This window comes from Drosophila obscura, unplaced genomic scaffold (assembly GCF_018151105.1).
Source record: "Drosophila obscura isolate BZ-5 IFL unplaced genomic scaffold, ASM1815110v1 contig_187, whole genome shotgun sequence".
NCBI classification, from domain to species: domain Eukaryota; kingdom Metazoa; phylum Arthropoda; class Insecta; order Diptera; family Drosophilidae; genus Drosophila; species Drosophila obscura.
The window spans coordinates 658,828-673,090 of NW_024542775.1; the positions used below are offsets into that span (position 1 = coordinate 658,828).

Sequence of the window (14,263 nt, forward strand, 5' to 3'; positions counted from 1 at the left end):
ATTTTCTGCTCGAACTCCTTTGTGAACAGTGTTAGTGCTTGGAAAAAATCGAAACCTCCCCACCCATCGCTTGAATAAGTCTAGTTGAGACTCGTCGTCTAATCGTAACAACGTTGATCCACAAAAGCTTATTTGATATACAAGCTACATACATATATATTGTAAAGAGAGAGAGACTGCTCAGCAGACTCGTAAAAGTGAGAGCTCCCAGCCCAGGAGAGATTCTGGATGCACTATCCATGCAATCTATCGGACAGGATAAGGGGCTGAGCTATAACCCATAAGCGGGGAGAAGGCACAACACATCTGCACTTTATACTCGAATAAGTTTTTGCCTAATAATAAATGGGTATTATCAAATGTTCATTTGTGTGCAATACTCGTACAAACACTTCTAAATTTATGTACTTACATAATTATGTACATATGTATGTATGCTCCTGCACAATATGTATGTGTGTCGGAACTGTTCGCTATGGCTATGGACCGATCGAAAAAATAAATAAAATCTACATTTATGGAAACCTGTTAGCCAATATACAAAGCTAATGTTTCTTTATTTAAAAAAAGTCTAGTCTGTCGCTTAACTTTTAAATGATTAAGGATGGCGAGAGTTGACTTGAATATCCATATATTCACATGTATATACATATGTACATATATATATATGATTTTTAGCTTTTGAGTGAATTTCTAGAATGCAGATCATTCGATTTCTGAGAAATTTGGTTCCTTCTTTTCGTTTCAGACTCAGTTCGATAGCATGACCGACATCGATGCAAGTATTCAGCAGCAGCAGCAACTCCAAAATGTGCAGAGGCTGCAGCAAGAGAGCTGCCTGCAGGAGCTGCATCACCAGCTGAATGCACAGTTCGGGGCAGGACGTTTTGCAGTACCGAATCACCATCATCAGCAGCAAGCAACTGCTGTTAGTTCCGGCAACTTGGTACCGTTTCTTCCAGCTTTCCTGCGTCCACCAGTACCTGCACAGCAGCTGATCCAATTAATGCCTGGCCATGGGAGTCCGCAGTCGCAGCACCAGCACCAACACCAGCACCAACACCAGCACAGTCATAGTCAGCATGGACCAACGGGCGCACACAAAATGACTATGCAACCAATGTGGCCGACAGCAGCGGTGGCGGCGGCACACATTCAGGCCGCTTTGGCGGCAGCGGCAGTGGCCGCCTCCAACAATAACAACCACAGCTCCAGCAACAATAATCTACTCGCAATATCGGCCAGTGTCAATAAGCCGGCGGATGCCTCCGGTGAGATTGGAGCTTTGAGAGGAAGCTGCAAGTCAAGGCCAGAGTCTCCCATTCAGGAGAGCCATAGCTATTCAATGCTTTCGTACAGCCACACGCCACCAGAGTCACCCCACGGTCGAACAGCCCTAGTGCAGAGCCAAAGTGTCCCTGAAGAATGCTCCCTAACATTTCCATCCTCGCCGGCCGATCATAGCGTGGCAAGTCTTTCGGAGGCAGTTCAAGACTCCGAAATGGAGGTCCCCCTGAACCTAACCAAGCCGAAAGGATCACCAAGCTCTTCTCCAACCAGCTGTTGCCCAAGAGACCAGCGGGAAAGTGTTACTCCCGTTGTATCCAGTCCGCCATTAGGCTGGCATCATGCAGCCCAACATCATTACACAGACATGGAAGCCCCACTCGTAAAAACTCGTGTAAGTACACTATTTTCAGAGGATTTATCAAAAAATACTAGAGCCAGATACGAGTAGCATAATGATCCGATTTGGCGGATCTAACCTCCGTAGGCTAGAGTTAAACTTTAAGACTAGAGGTAGAGGTAGGCCTAGGGGTAGGGGTAGGGGTGGGAAAACTGAAAAATTCCAGGTTCGTACGTTTAGGCTGTGCGCTGATGGATAAGACGGAAAAACTTTTTTTTGCGCACATAAAAATCTGAAATATAAATCTGTATTTACGTACTGCTGAAGAGCACCAAAATCAATACAACACATTAATTGGGAATTTTGCTTGTATTTTTAATTCAAGGGTCAAATATGGAATTCCGCTGGCGTTACGGGCGATGCATGCCCAACATTGTGCCCCACTGGTATTGGAGTTGGAGGATCACGGGCGGCGCGGATCAGTCGTGACTCCACAAACAGTTGCGGCACAAACTCAGAACGCTCCGCGGCGCTAGACCCAGACTGTTTTAACAAAAATCAAGTTAGCCCAGGTGCTCAGCCACCTTCATCAACACATCCGCAGAGACATGGAAATGGAAATGGAAATGGACACGGACATGGCCATGGCCATGGTCACAGTCATGGCCACAGCAAGCCACACATCAAGAGGCCGATGAACGCATTCATGGTATGGGCAAAGGATGAGCGTAGGAAGATTTTGAAAGCTTGCCCGGACATGCATAATTCAAATATATCGAAAATTTTGGGCGCCCGCTGGAAGGCTATGTCGAACGCAGACAAGCAACCGTACTATGAGGAGCAGTCGCGTCTCTCGAAGCTCCACATGGAGCAGCATCCAGACTACCGCTACCGGCCGCGTCCCAAACGCACGTGCATCGTGGATGGAAAGAAGATGCGCATATCAGAGTATAAAGTATTGATGCGCAATCGCCGAGCAGAGATGAGGCAGCTCTGGTGCCGCACTGGTGGCGCAAGTACTGGGGGTCCGGGAAGTGCCTCTGCTGACTCCTGCTTAAATGGACAGGATGGTCCACCTCATGTGCATGCTGCGGCTGCAGCCGCTGTCTATCATTTGCAGGACATGACACAGGCTGTCGCAGCCGCCGCTGTAGCGGCTGCAGCTCACGGTGATGACTGTGGAACTCCTCCTTCACAACCGTTGGGCTGTGCGACTACTGGCACTTTCTATTATCCTGCAGAGAGCTTATCGCCCTCTGGCTTTTCATCAGAGGAAATGGAGATTCAATCGCAGCGTGAGTTAGACGACTAAGATGGCCACATCCACATCCCCTTCTGCAGACTTGGCCGAGGAATGTCGTACAAACCAGTCACGGCACGGAAAGGACAGGTAGAAGTGTCACTTCTTGCCCTGCCCTATATGCCTTTACTCGTATCACGGAAGCCTTCGGGTACGCACAAAAGAGGGAAGGGAAAATAATGCAGCGCGCATCGGGCTTGTAAATAGAAACAAATTTTAGGATAGTCTTTGTATAGTCAAATAAGTTTCAGTTCAAGTGCCATTACATATGTATATGTTAAATAATTATTAATAATTCATTTGTGAATCAATTGTTCGCCGGATGCTCCGTCTGAGTCGACTATTCGGGACCCGGGACCCGGGACCTGGGACCCGGGACCCGGGACCCATGAATCGGGACCAGCAGAGCATTAATGGGAACGTTGCAATTTTTGTGCCATTCATGCACCAATGCCGTAGCTATAGAGAAATATCCCGATTCTAGCGTATATATACATATGCCTGCATAAATAGATAGCTAGTAACGTTTAATATTTGTAAAAAACGAATAACATAAATACACAAGTGCGTAGTACATAAATACACATATACAAATGATGTATGATGTTAATCCAGCATTGACGATTAAAAGCCACTCATGCATACATACATAGTACATACATACGAAACATCACAATATATATAGTACATACATACATGCATACATGCGTGCGTGCGGGCATACATACATATACGCATAGCTGTACGTGAACACTACACTCACGTTGCTAACATCATATGCTCTACATATACACATATGTATATGTACATACGTACGTAGGTACGAGAATACATATGTACATACATACATACATACGCCATAATCACACATAAGTATTCCTATTTTGTATCGGTACTTAGGCGGGCTCAACGGTTTTCATAATGATAAACACACATACACATACATACATAGGATTGTTCATCATTCGTTGTGCGTATGGTTGATTTTCTAAGATGCAATTTTTGACTTATCAATGTACCGTGCATGCATGTACATATGTACATACATATGCTCATATGCATGTACATATGTATGTATGTGTATGAAAATGTATGCAAATCTGACATGCAACCTACCAATCAGCCTGTATTGCATTCGCCATCCCATACAAATTAAAGTAATAGTAGCGCATTAAGTAATAGACCAATTAAACATTGACACTTGTCTAGTTTCCCATTATTTCCCATTTTTCCCTAGCATTGTCTAATCCAATCAGGAATGTGAATCTTTAATTTGTATAAAAGTCATCAGGCCACATAATCGTCATTTAAATGTCTTTCGCTGATCTGACCCGAATTCATACCTAAACTACAAATTAAAATGTTAAACAATCAAATCAAAATATGCGTACACTCAAGTGCAAGCTAAACGATTATTTAGACACTATATATGTAATATGTACATGTAATTAATGGCAATATGATATGTTAGTGGACTACTCTCTTAGCTTTCTTCTGGCTATAAGCAAAGAGCACAGGTCATCCTTGTCTAGGTGTAGGCTACATACGATACATACATAATTAAACACACACATGCATACACATAAAACTAGTTTCTACATACAAGTGCAATAAAATTTTACATTTCAGTTGGACAGTACCAAAAATATATAATCATTTTCTAAAAACAACAACGAATACAGGAGCGGGCTACGGATACATGCAATACAAGTACATATGTAACTAGAACGTTATATTTCGGCCGTATTCCAGTATTCCACTAGACTTGTCTGCAAAACAATACTGACAGCAAATAAAGCACTTGTTTGGATATAGTTGTTTTTGTGGGTTGTGGCGCTGCTCTGCCCATGCGCTAGTTGGACTAGAACTGTCTCTCTCACTCTCTTGCCACCCATCCGTTATATCTGCTTCACTCCGCCAGCGCACCCGCCACACTGGACAAAGAAGAGACAGCCACCGGAAATTGTTTTCTTCATTCTGGCCATAATATTGATCTAGTCCCGTGAAATCTGAACTCTAGTAGATATGAGTATGGTATCTTAGCATGACTTCTCTGGCATCACGTATTGTTTTCCTTATGGTGGGTTGTGCAATTTACAAGATCATCCGTGGAAATGATAAGTCGATGGGTTCATTTTAATAATAGGCAAGATCTATATCTATTCTTTATCTGGCTTTGTATCCTAAATATAAATTAACAATATTATAAATTTATTTATTTATTTTTATTTATTTATTTATTCGCCAACGGATAAACCTTATCTGGCTAGACTAACTTAATTGTACATTAAAAAGTAAATACAAAATGAGGAACTAACAATTAAACAAGAAAAACTCAGAAAGCAACCGTCTGACGGCTCAGTGATCAATCAGCTCTCATTACGCTCGGACGTGTTCTCGCTATGTCGCTTTATCACTGCTCGGAATGCAATTCGGACGTCACTGCCGCTCAGCTTCGTTGCTTTGATGCTGTTCGGTGTTCTTCTATATGTCGACGTGCGTTTCATTTGACGTGCATTGATCTACACTCAGATGCCGTAAACTGTTAATAATAAATTCTCAACAAAAGAGTATGTAAGTAACACTCTGACGGCTGCTTCGCCCTGGCCAAAGTCAAATCGCATGCATTACAGGCATACGGCTACAAATACAGCTCCGGAGATTTTTATTGTATTGCAATAGTGGAGATCGAGATCGAGCCGAGTGGCCACCAACCACGGTGCTAGGTAGTCGGGTACTGGTTTGGGTTTATTGGCATCCTTCCTAACGGAACCGGCTTAAACAGCTTGTTGGAGCTAAGAAGAAGGGCACCTGGAAATAAAATTGATAAAAATATAACAGATAAAGACAGTGAATTTATAAATGCAACGCTTGACGCACAAAGGTCAATGAAAATAAGCTGCATAGAGATCGAAATCAGTGAGCGCCTTAGGATATTTAAATATGATCTTGCCGGGATTCTTGATTCTTGCTGACGTGTGCCATCTTGCGTCTTGCCCATCGTGCAGACTATTGCGATTTCTTTTGCTTACTCCGGTCGTGTTTTCATCTCGCTCCTGAATTTTGTTGGCTTTTCTGAATGAATATAGTCTAATTATTATCTGACGTCCCTATTGCGAATGCAAAACGAATGGGAAATTGCAATCTTTTCAATTAAAATTGGGTATCAGTCGGGATCATAGGAAGCCTAGGAATGAAGACATCTTTAGTAAAGATTTTCCTTTGAAATGTACAGTTAAGATCGTTGCTTTCACCACGGTACGTCGCGTACCGTTACAGAGTTTTGACTGATTAATATTCTGGATCATGATAATTGGCACACCTGTTTCCAATTTCATTATGTGTGGGGGCATTTTTTTGCGCAGGTCAAGTGAATTCAAAGATTCCTTTGCTTAATTAACTGCTTCATCAGCCTCCACAACTGTCTCTATTGACTAATATGTAATTTCGGCAGTTTCTATGCTGGATTGGTTAACATATTATGTTGATAGACGTCTCTATACAGGTAGTAAGGATAGCTCGTTCACTGATTCCTATAATTGATTTGAGTATTAAGAAATACTTTTTCGATTAGTTCTTCTTTCAATGTTACTATATTACAACCATTTTTGGGAAATGATATTTTTTTGACGTATCAGTGACTGGCAGCTTTCCATTTCCAATGTCCAGTAACTGTCGTGAGAATACCTCGGCTGATTCATAGTTCTGCAAGTGGACACGAATATTCGTGTCAATATACGTACGTGTCGCAATGTTGAATTTTTCAGAAAAGCATTTATCTCGTCCGCTAGTGTCCTGAAATCTCCTGCGAGCAATATCAACGCTTTCCCGAATAGTTGAACGTTTCCACGTAAATACCGTAATGATCGATCGAGAGCCTCCAGCGATTTTTTGTATGCCATCGAGCATTCATCCCAAACAACGAGTTTACATTTCTGCAATACTTTTCCAGACCTGATGGTCTCGATTATTTGCATGTTCAATGGCACCTTCAGCGCTGAGCGAGCAGTCCTTCCGCCAGGAAGTCACAGCTATTCCGGATGAAGCAATAGCTAAAGCTGCCCCTTATTGCTCGAACCGTGGCCAGAATCAATCTGATGAGGAATGTTTTCCTAGTTCCTCCTGGAACATCTAAGAAGAAGATGCCCCCACTTTCGCTATTTATCATTTGCCAAACATGACCATAAGCGCCGTTCTGTTCATGGGTTAATTTGGTAATGATTGGACATATGACTGAAGATTATCGAAGAAGAAGATTATAAGTCTGCTCACGGCGCTAATCCACATCTAATAAAGCAGTCGCAGTTCGGGTTGGTGCTGGCATTCCCAACTGAATTATCACTTTATTGGCAATAGCTAAGCACTTTTTATTCAATGTTTATTAAAGCTTCATTGTAAATGCTTGCCTTCTGTCAATTCCATGGTCATGGTCATACTCTGTGCAAAGTATCCTCAGCCATGCGCGAACGGAGAGATGAAGAGAATGAAGCGGTTAATATAGTTGCAAACAATGTGCGAATCTTGTTTGGATATGCAGTGCTAAACGCATCATTGATGCAGATATTCCACTGTTGGTCGTTTTACAATAAATTTAGAGCTTGACACGCACTGTGGAAAGTGACATGTGTGACGCCGTTGACATATTTTAAATATTGAAAAGACCAACAGCATGCGAGAGAAGAAACATTCATCTTGATTAGGATGCACTGTATAGAGTCTACCGATTGTATTTTCTTTGAAATTTTCAGGGTTTCCTTCGACGGGCTCCCCTCGTTTGAGTCGTATGAATGATTTTTTGTTACATTCCACATGATATAAGTGAGCACTTCTGAATACATCAGTGTTCTGGCGAAAGCGTCTTCCTGGCATAAGGTAAAGCTGGTGGATTGAAGACTCTTTCTTGCACATTTGCGCCTGTGAAATAGACACGTTGGCCATTCTCCAAATGGACTTCTAAGTGAACCACATCTGGATTGCGTTCTTTAATGGGAAATGAAAAAATTTTCCGTGCAGCCTCATTGCTGCTTATGTATCTTCTCGACAACTCGTACTGCATTCCTCTCACCATTTCCAGCTTGAACACCAAAAACTACCATATCGCTGCCTTTATTCACGTACTTGCAGATGTATTTGATCGATTTCACGGAATTGGAATACGTTTGTAATACAGCTGCGAATTTTCACGTGCGGAGGCGCCAAACAGCTCCTCTGCAAAATATATCTAAAATCGGGAAACTACCTTCGAAAAATACCCGAAATTAGTACAAGTGTCAGCAAGCGAGACCGCGTTCTCACCTGGAAAGTTCAAGACACAAACTTTTTGGCTTCTGATCCGGGCTACTCGCAGCTCTTGCACGGTCACCCAAAGGGGCAAGCTCACTCAACGCCTGGAGGCTCCCGCCTTTTCTTTTTTTCCTTTTTCTTTGGGCCAGTTCCTTCAAATTTTCCACTCCAGCTGATCGACTGGTATACCAGGGCTGCAGAGTGCAGGCAACCAACCAGCTAATCGACTGCAGTGCTGTGAAGGGACACTAGGTGTCAAAGCAGCCAGCAGCGGAGGGATAGCAGCTCCCACAGCAGCTAGCTTCTGTCAGCGACCGTACCTGAAGAGAAGTATTGCCTACCTCATACGCACGAACGTTTATACCGTATAAAGATGCTCGAAAAAGATGCTCAACCAATTTTTTTTATGCTGTCTGCTCGCGGAAAAGACAGAGAAAAATGAAACAGACGTGCTCTCTCTCTGAACAGAACACGTGTTTTTGTTGCTCTCGTGTTTTCGGTCTCGTGCTGAGCGGCGAAGCATAAGTTTTTTCCTACGAAAACAGTCTGAGCGAGAGACGAGACTTTCGTTCGGCGCTCAACAACTGAGCATCAGTCACTGAGCAAATCGAGCCAGCTGCATGCACGAAGTGTCTTTTTGTTGTAGTTGCGTTAGGTATTTGTTGCTACTATATATTCCCTCGCTGACAAAGCGTGGAAGAGGAAGGGATAACGAAGAACGAGAATGTAAATACGAAATCATAGGAAAATTTATAAACTTAAAACATATTTTTCTGACGGCTCATCGTAATTGATCTACACGCTTCAACGAAAACAAACAAATGAGGCACGCGCGCAGAACACACACACACACATACATTCGCAAAAGACACTTTCGGCTCAACGAAGTGTCTCAAGTGAACGAATGCATAAGGAGAGCGACAAGACACTCTCGTTGGTTGAGCAAAGAGCGAAGAGCGAAAAAACGAAGCGGAAGGGTCTTTTCGATTCCGTTTTTAAGCGTGTCCGCGAACAACCGGTTTTTTCATGACTGCTTGCAAAAAGGGACCACTTCTTGCGAGCTCTGTGTAAAATATTTAATTCAAATATGAAACATACCGCTATGCTCGTGTTTTCGTAAGTTTTTGCGAGTACGATTTTGGAACAACAGCGATTTTCAAAAATAAACAAGTTTCAAAATCGCTTCATGAGGAGTAAAATTATGACTTTGTAATTGAAATTTTTGAATTTTTTCATAAATTACTATTAATACCTGTAACTTAAAAACGCGACCTGAAGGAAAAAAATAGAGATCAGATTTTAACAAAATTCTAGGAAACATGGCTGAGTAATGGTTATTATTTTTGCGATATCAACGTAAAGGGCATGAACAAAACAAGCCGATCTAAATGGATCTATCGTAACGTTTTGTCTATTACCCGGCCAGTCCTGTACCCTAGTGATTATTCAGAACCACAACAATCTACATATGTATACCCTATACAAGATAATTATAATTTAAGAAAATCTTATAAGAGAAAATTTTTCAATTAGGTATAATTGCATTCTAATACTAATAACTTTCTTTGTGCACAAATTGCAATGAAATAAATTTCATCTCATTCGAAATATGTTTTTAGGCCAAAACTGTGATCTCATTTTTTACGTTTGTCTTCAATGATTTTTGAGTAATTTAATAAACTCTACACATAATCATTATTTTTGATCCAAAAAAATTTCACTTAAAGATAATGATAATTTTTTGCTTAAAATAAAACCGACTGAATTTATTTTTTGATTTATGTAACACTTTCCATACAAAAATCGAACCAACGTTTGACAGACCTGGAAAGGCCTAATTTATACAACAATACTAACATTTTCCGAGTATTCAATTTTCTTTCATAAGAACCTTCTCCTGACAATAACAAACACAACAAAAAAAGAATTAACGAAATCCAAGGAAAATACGGATTCATTTATATATACTATATATATATATATAATATATAATATATATATATATATAATAATAATATATATATATATATATATGTTCCAGTGTGTAATTTGCGTAAAAAGGTGACATTTTTGCTTTAGTTCATTTTTGATAAGGATACCATAGAAGAAAACATTTTTTTGTGAACGGATAGTAGAAATGTTGATTTCTTTTTGGGATATTTTGGGATAACGTCATTTTTAGTGACGAATTCAAACACAATATTTTTGGTTACGACGGACCTCCCAAGGTCTGGCGAAAAAAAAAATGAAGCTGCAGCTATGCATCTGCAGCTGGAAGAATGGTTTTTATCGATGAAATAATGGACAAGATGGCTTATTTACAACTGCAAGCAGCTTAAAACTCCACACCAGTGACCTGACCTTAATCCCATTAAGCATGTTTGGCGATTTTTAGAAAAAGGGATACGAAAACACAAGATATGTAAAATCAAAAGAATCGTTGAAAACGGTTCTTCTTGCTGAGTGGGAAAATTAGCCTAAATGACACCAATACCTTGGTAAAAAGTATGCGCCGCCGCTTATTAGCCGTCATTAAAGCTGATGGCTGACCAAACAAAATATTTATTTTCTTTTTAAACCGTCCGAATAATTTATGTACGTAAAAAAGTTGCTTTTTTTCTTTGTTAGTTTTCTTAGTTTTTATAAGGATCCCAAAGATGGAATTTTTGTTGTATTTTAAGAATTTTTAGTGGGAACGTTATTCTTTAATATGATTTATCTTATTGTACGAAAGGTTATAGGTGTTTAAACTAGAGGGACAATGCACTATGGGGAAAATTCCCATTTTTCGGGTATTTAGTCATTTTCTCAAAGTATTAAAATTGGTTTTTTTTTTTTTGGTAACATATTAAGACAACTTCAAACTGTATAGTCCAATACCAAAAATGTTATATAACATAGCACTGTTAAGTCTAACAGCTGTTAAAGTCAGCTGTTGCTGTAGAAAAGCACTTGCTTTAAGATTGCAATATTTTTGCAGCCTATTTTCAAAATGCCACTATTCAAACGCGAAACATTCTTTTTGTAAAATTTAAAAAGGATAGCAATCACACGGGTTTTAACTATGTAATGGTTGTACTAATACTTTGTTGTTGTGCGTGTTCTATTAATATTTTGTAAAAGTAGGAAACGTTCTCAAAGCACATTTTTTGGAAATATATTTCAAGTTCGTGGAGACATATAAAAAAAGAATTAGGGTTGACAAGTGTACGTCCAATTGTATGTCGTAGAGCTAATAATTTTGATTTAAAGGCAGTTTGTCTAAATGCGCACTTTTGCGCACTATCTGCGCAAATTAATTTTTTGCAGCGGAATTCGAGTTTTCAAACGCGCAGCTGTTTGATGTATGGCGCAAGGAAAAAGGCAAATGCAATCAAGAAAATGCGATTCTGGATTTTTTTTTGAAGAGAGTTAATAAAAACAATCATGTTTTAAAACATGTGCTATATTTAAAGAGTAAAAGTCAAATTGTGTGCCGAAACTTGAATGCCAAATGGAAAAAAAGCAGGCGGAACAAAAAATATTTTGAAAAAATCATTAAAACTGGTTAATGAGCACAACAAAATTATACAAAAGCGACTCGAATAGGAACAATAATCGACAAATTGGTCATCCAAAGTTGGCTTACTTGTTAAAGGGGTAGGAGCTAAAAAAACAAGCAGCAGCTCTATCAAAAACTCAAGAGAAATGTCTCTTTGTGGATTCAAGCAGCAATCATAAAGGCCTTGCCCTTCCCATCGATTTTCAAATCCTCTTATTATGTGAAATTGAAGGCCCATATCAAACTTTTTAGGATTTCGAAGATGAATTAAGAAAAAACCAAGAAAATTTCTATCAATATTAACTATTGTTCCTTTAGCTCCTGAATTTCATAAAAATGAAGTTTTTCCAAAAGTAAAACTTTATTTTTATGTATAAAGGAGTATTATAGTCAATAAATATTAATAAAAATATTCCAATTTTTAATATTATAAAAAAAAAATTTTTTTTTTTTAATTTGTGGGCGGTAACACGCCTACCTTTTCCAAAAATGTTTCTAGGGGTGTACATAGCATAAATCAAAAAACCGCATCGAAAAATCTTGCTTAGTTTAAAAGTTATTAATTAATACCCGAAAAATTGGAATTTTCCCCATAGTGCAATGGTGTCCGAATAATATGTGTGCTTACTGTAGGAGTGTACGCATTTGCTTTCTTACTTTATGTATGTATGTATATGTATATATATGACTATATGACTATATTTCAACTTACTGGTATTTAGGGCTTCCCAGCGCTTGATAATTTGTTTTAGACGGAACCGAGACGATCTCACCTTTATCTCTGCCCAAGTAATGGAAGAATTTGGTCGTCTTTTTTTGGCGGGCGACTCCATTTGGTTTTGTAAATGCGTTATAGAGAAAAGAGAAAATGTGTATGTTTAAGTTTAAGTTTTACCGGTCTGAACGTGGAAGGGATCTAGATTAGAAATTCTGAAACATCGATATTTGAGTGTTTTGCCAAATATCGATGTTTTAAATTAAATACAATAATTTAAAAATTTCATATTTATACACACACACATTTATACAAATTTTATATATACATACATTCACAAATTCACATATATGTACAATTTAACTCACTAATAGCCTTTTCCCACACAGCACATCTATGAGGAACGGTGGGAGTTTTTGACAGATGTGAAACTCCGATTCCCACTGGCACAATCCACCATCCATGAAAAATAGTTGATGCACACAATTTGGTGCGGTGGAAAATTTGTTTCTTTTATAATATGAAATGAATATTATTAATATTGCAATGGTTGTGAATTTGATTCAGCACCAAAATATATTCTTACCCAATCTAATCATGTTGCTGGACATGGATGATGATAATAATGTGGTCAACATTGACGAGGAGAATTTGTTGGAATGGATATCTGTGTTGAAAACACTGAAGCGTGGTCATTTGTGACGGCTTCTACTAAATTAAATCAATGTTTGAAATACAATTATATATTCCATAATTTTTGAGAAGAGGTTTGGGACATTTTAGGAGAAAGATGTACCCGAAAACAACGGGGCGTTTTTTAAGGAAAGTTTTCTATGGCCATAGCATTGTATACTTTGGGCTCTTTTTCTGAGTACAGAATAGTCGGATTGCTGTCAGCTTGTTTTTTACCATTTTCCTGTCTGCCATTGTCTACATTTTCGTAGTGAATTCCGATTTTTTGTTGTGAATGTCAAATATTTATGGTTGCATTTGACAATTATCGAAAAAATACCGCACAGAAACGTGCGAATTAGGAACATCCCAGATGGATGGTGGAATAACTGGGAAATTTTCGGAACGGCAGAACATTACAGAATTTTCCGCCGCACCAAATTGTGTGCATTATACTCTCTGCACACTGAGTCCATCCTGGGGGAACGGTGGGAATTTCTGAAAGATGTGAAACACCGATTGACATTGACACCATCCACCATCCACCATCCATGAGAAACAGCTGTTGCTCACAATTGCGTGCGGTGAAAATTTGTTTACTTTAATTGAAATGAATATAAATAACATTTCAATGGTCGTGAATGTGATTCAGCAGTAAAACATATTCTTGCACAAGCTAATCATGTTATTGGACATGGACGATGATGATGAGGACAACTTTGACGAGGAGGAGATAATAGAATGGATATCTGTTTTGAAAACACTGAAGCCCGGAAGGTTGTGGTCATTTGTGACTTCTTATACTAAATCCAATCAATGTTTTAAATAAAAATATAAATTATATGTGTGTTGAGAAGCGGCTTGGGACATTTTGGGAGAAAGATGTACCCAAAAACAACGAGGCGTTTTTAAAGCTAAGTTATGTACAGCCGTATACTTTGGGCTCTTTGTTTTGAGTAAAGAATTGTCGGAAGGCTGTCAGCCTATAGCGTGTGCAATATCCTGCTTGAGTTTTGCAGAGCATTCATAAATGAGAGGATTCCAGAGGATAGTCCACAAACAGAGTTGTGTATCTGAGACAATTTTGACATATCAGATGTTTTTTTGTAGTTTTTTTACCATTTT

General features: G+C 39.2%; 1 protein-coding gene across 2 annotated transcripts in view; it reads left to right on the top strand.

Annotated features, from left to right (window-relative positions):
* The window catches only part of LOC111070742 (transcription factor Sox-6), a 44,868-nt gene extending 40,149 nt beyond the window's left edge, over window positions 1-4,719 (top strand). Inside the window, exons 5-6 of one of the 2 annotated variants that reach the window (XM_022361543.2) lie at window positions 749-1,681; window positions 2,013-4,718. In XM_022361543.2, coding sequence (XP_022217235.2) covers window positions 749-1,681; window positions 2,013-2,939 — 1,860 coding nt within the window. In that variant the 3' untranslated portion in view covers window positions 2,940-4,718. Of the gene's footprint in view, window positions 1-748; window positions 1,682-2,012 lie in introns of both variants that reach the window. The other variant, XM_022361544.2, reaches the window with a different exon arrangement.
* Window positions 4,720-14,263: the final 9,544 nt, after the last annotated feature.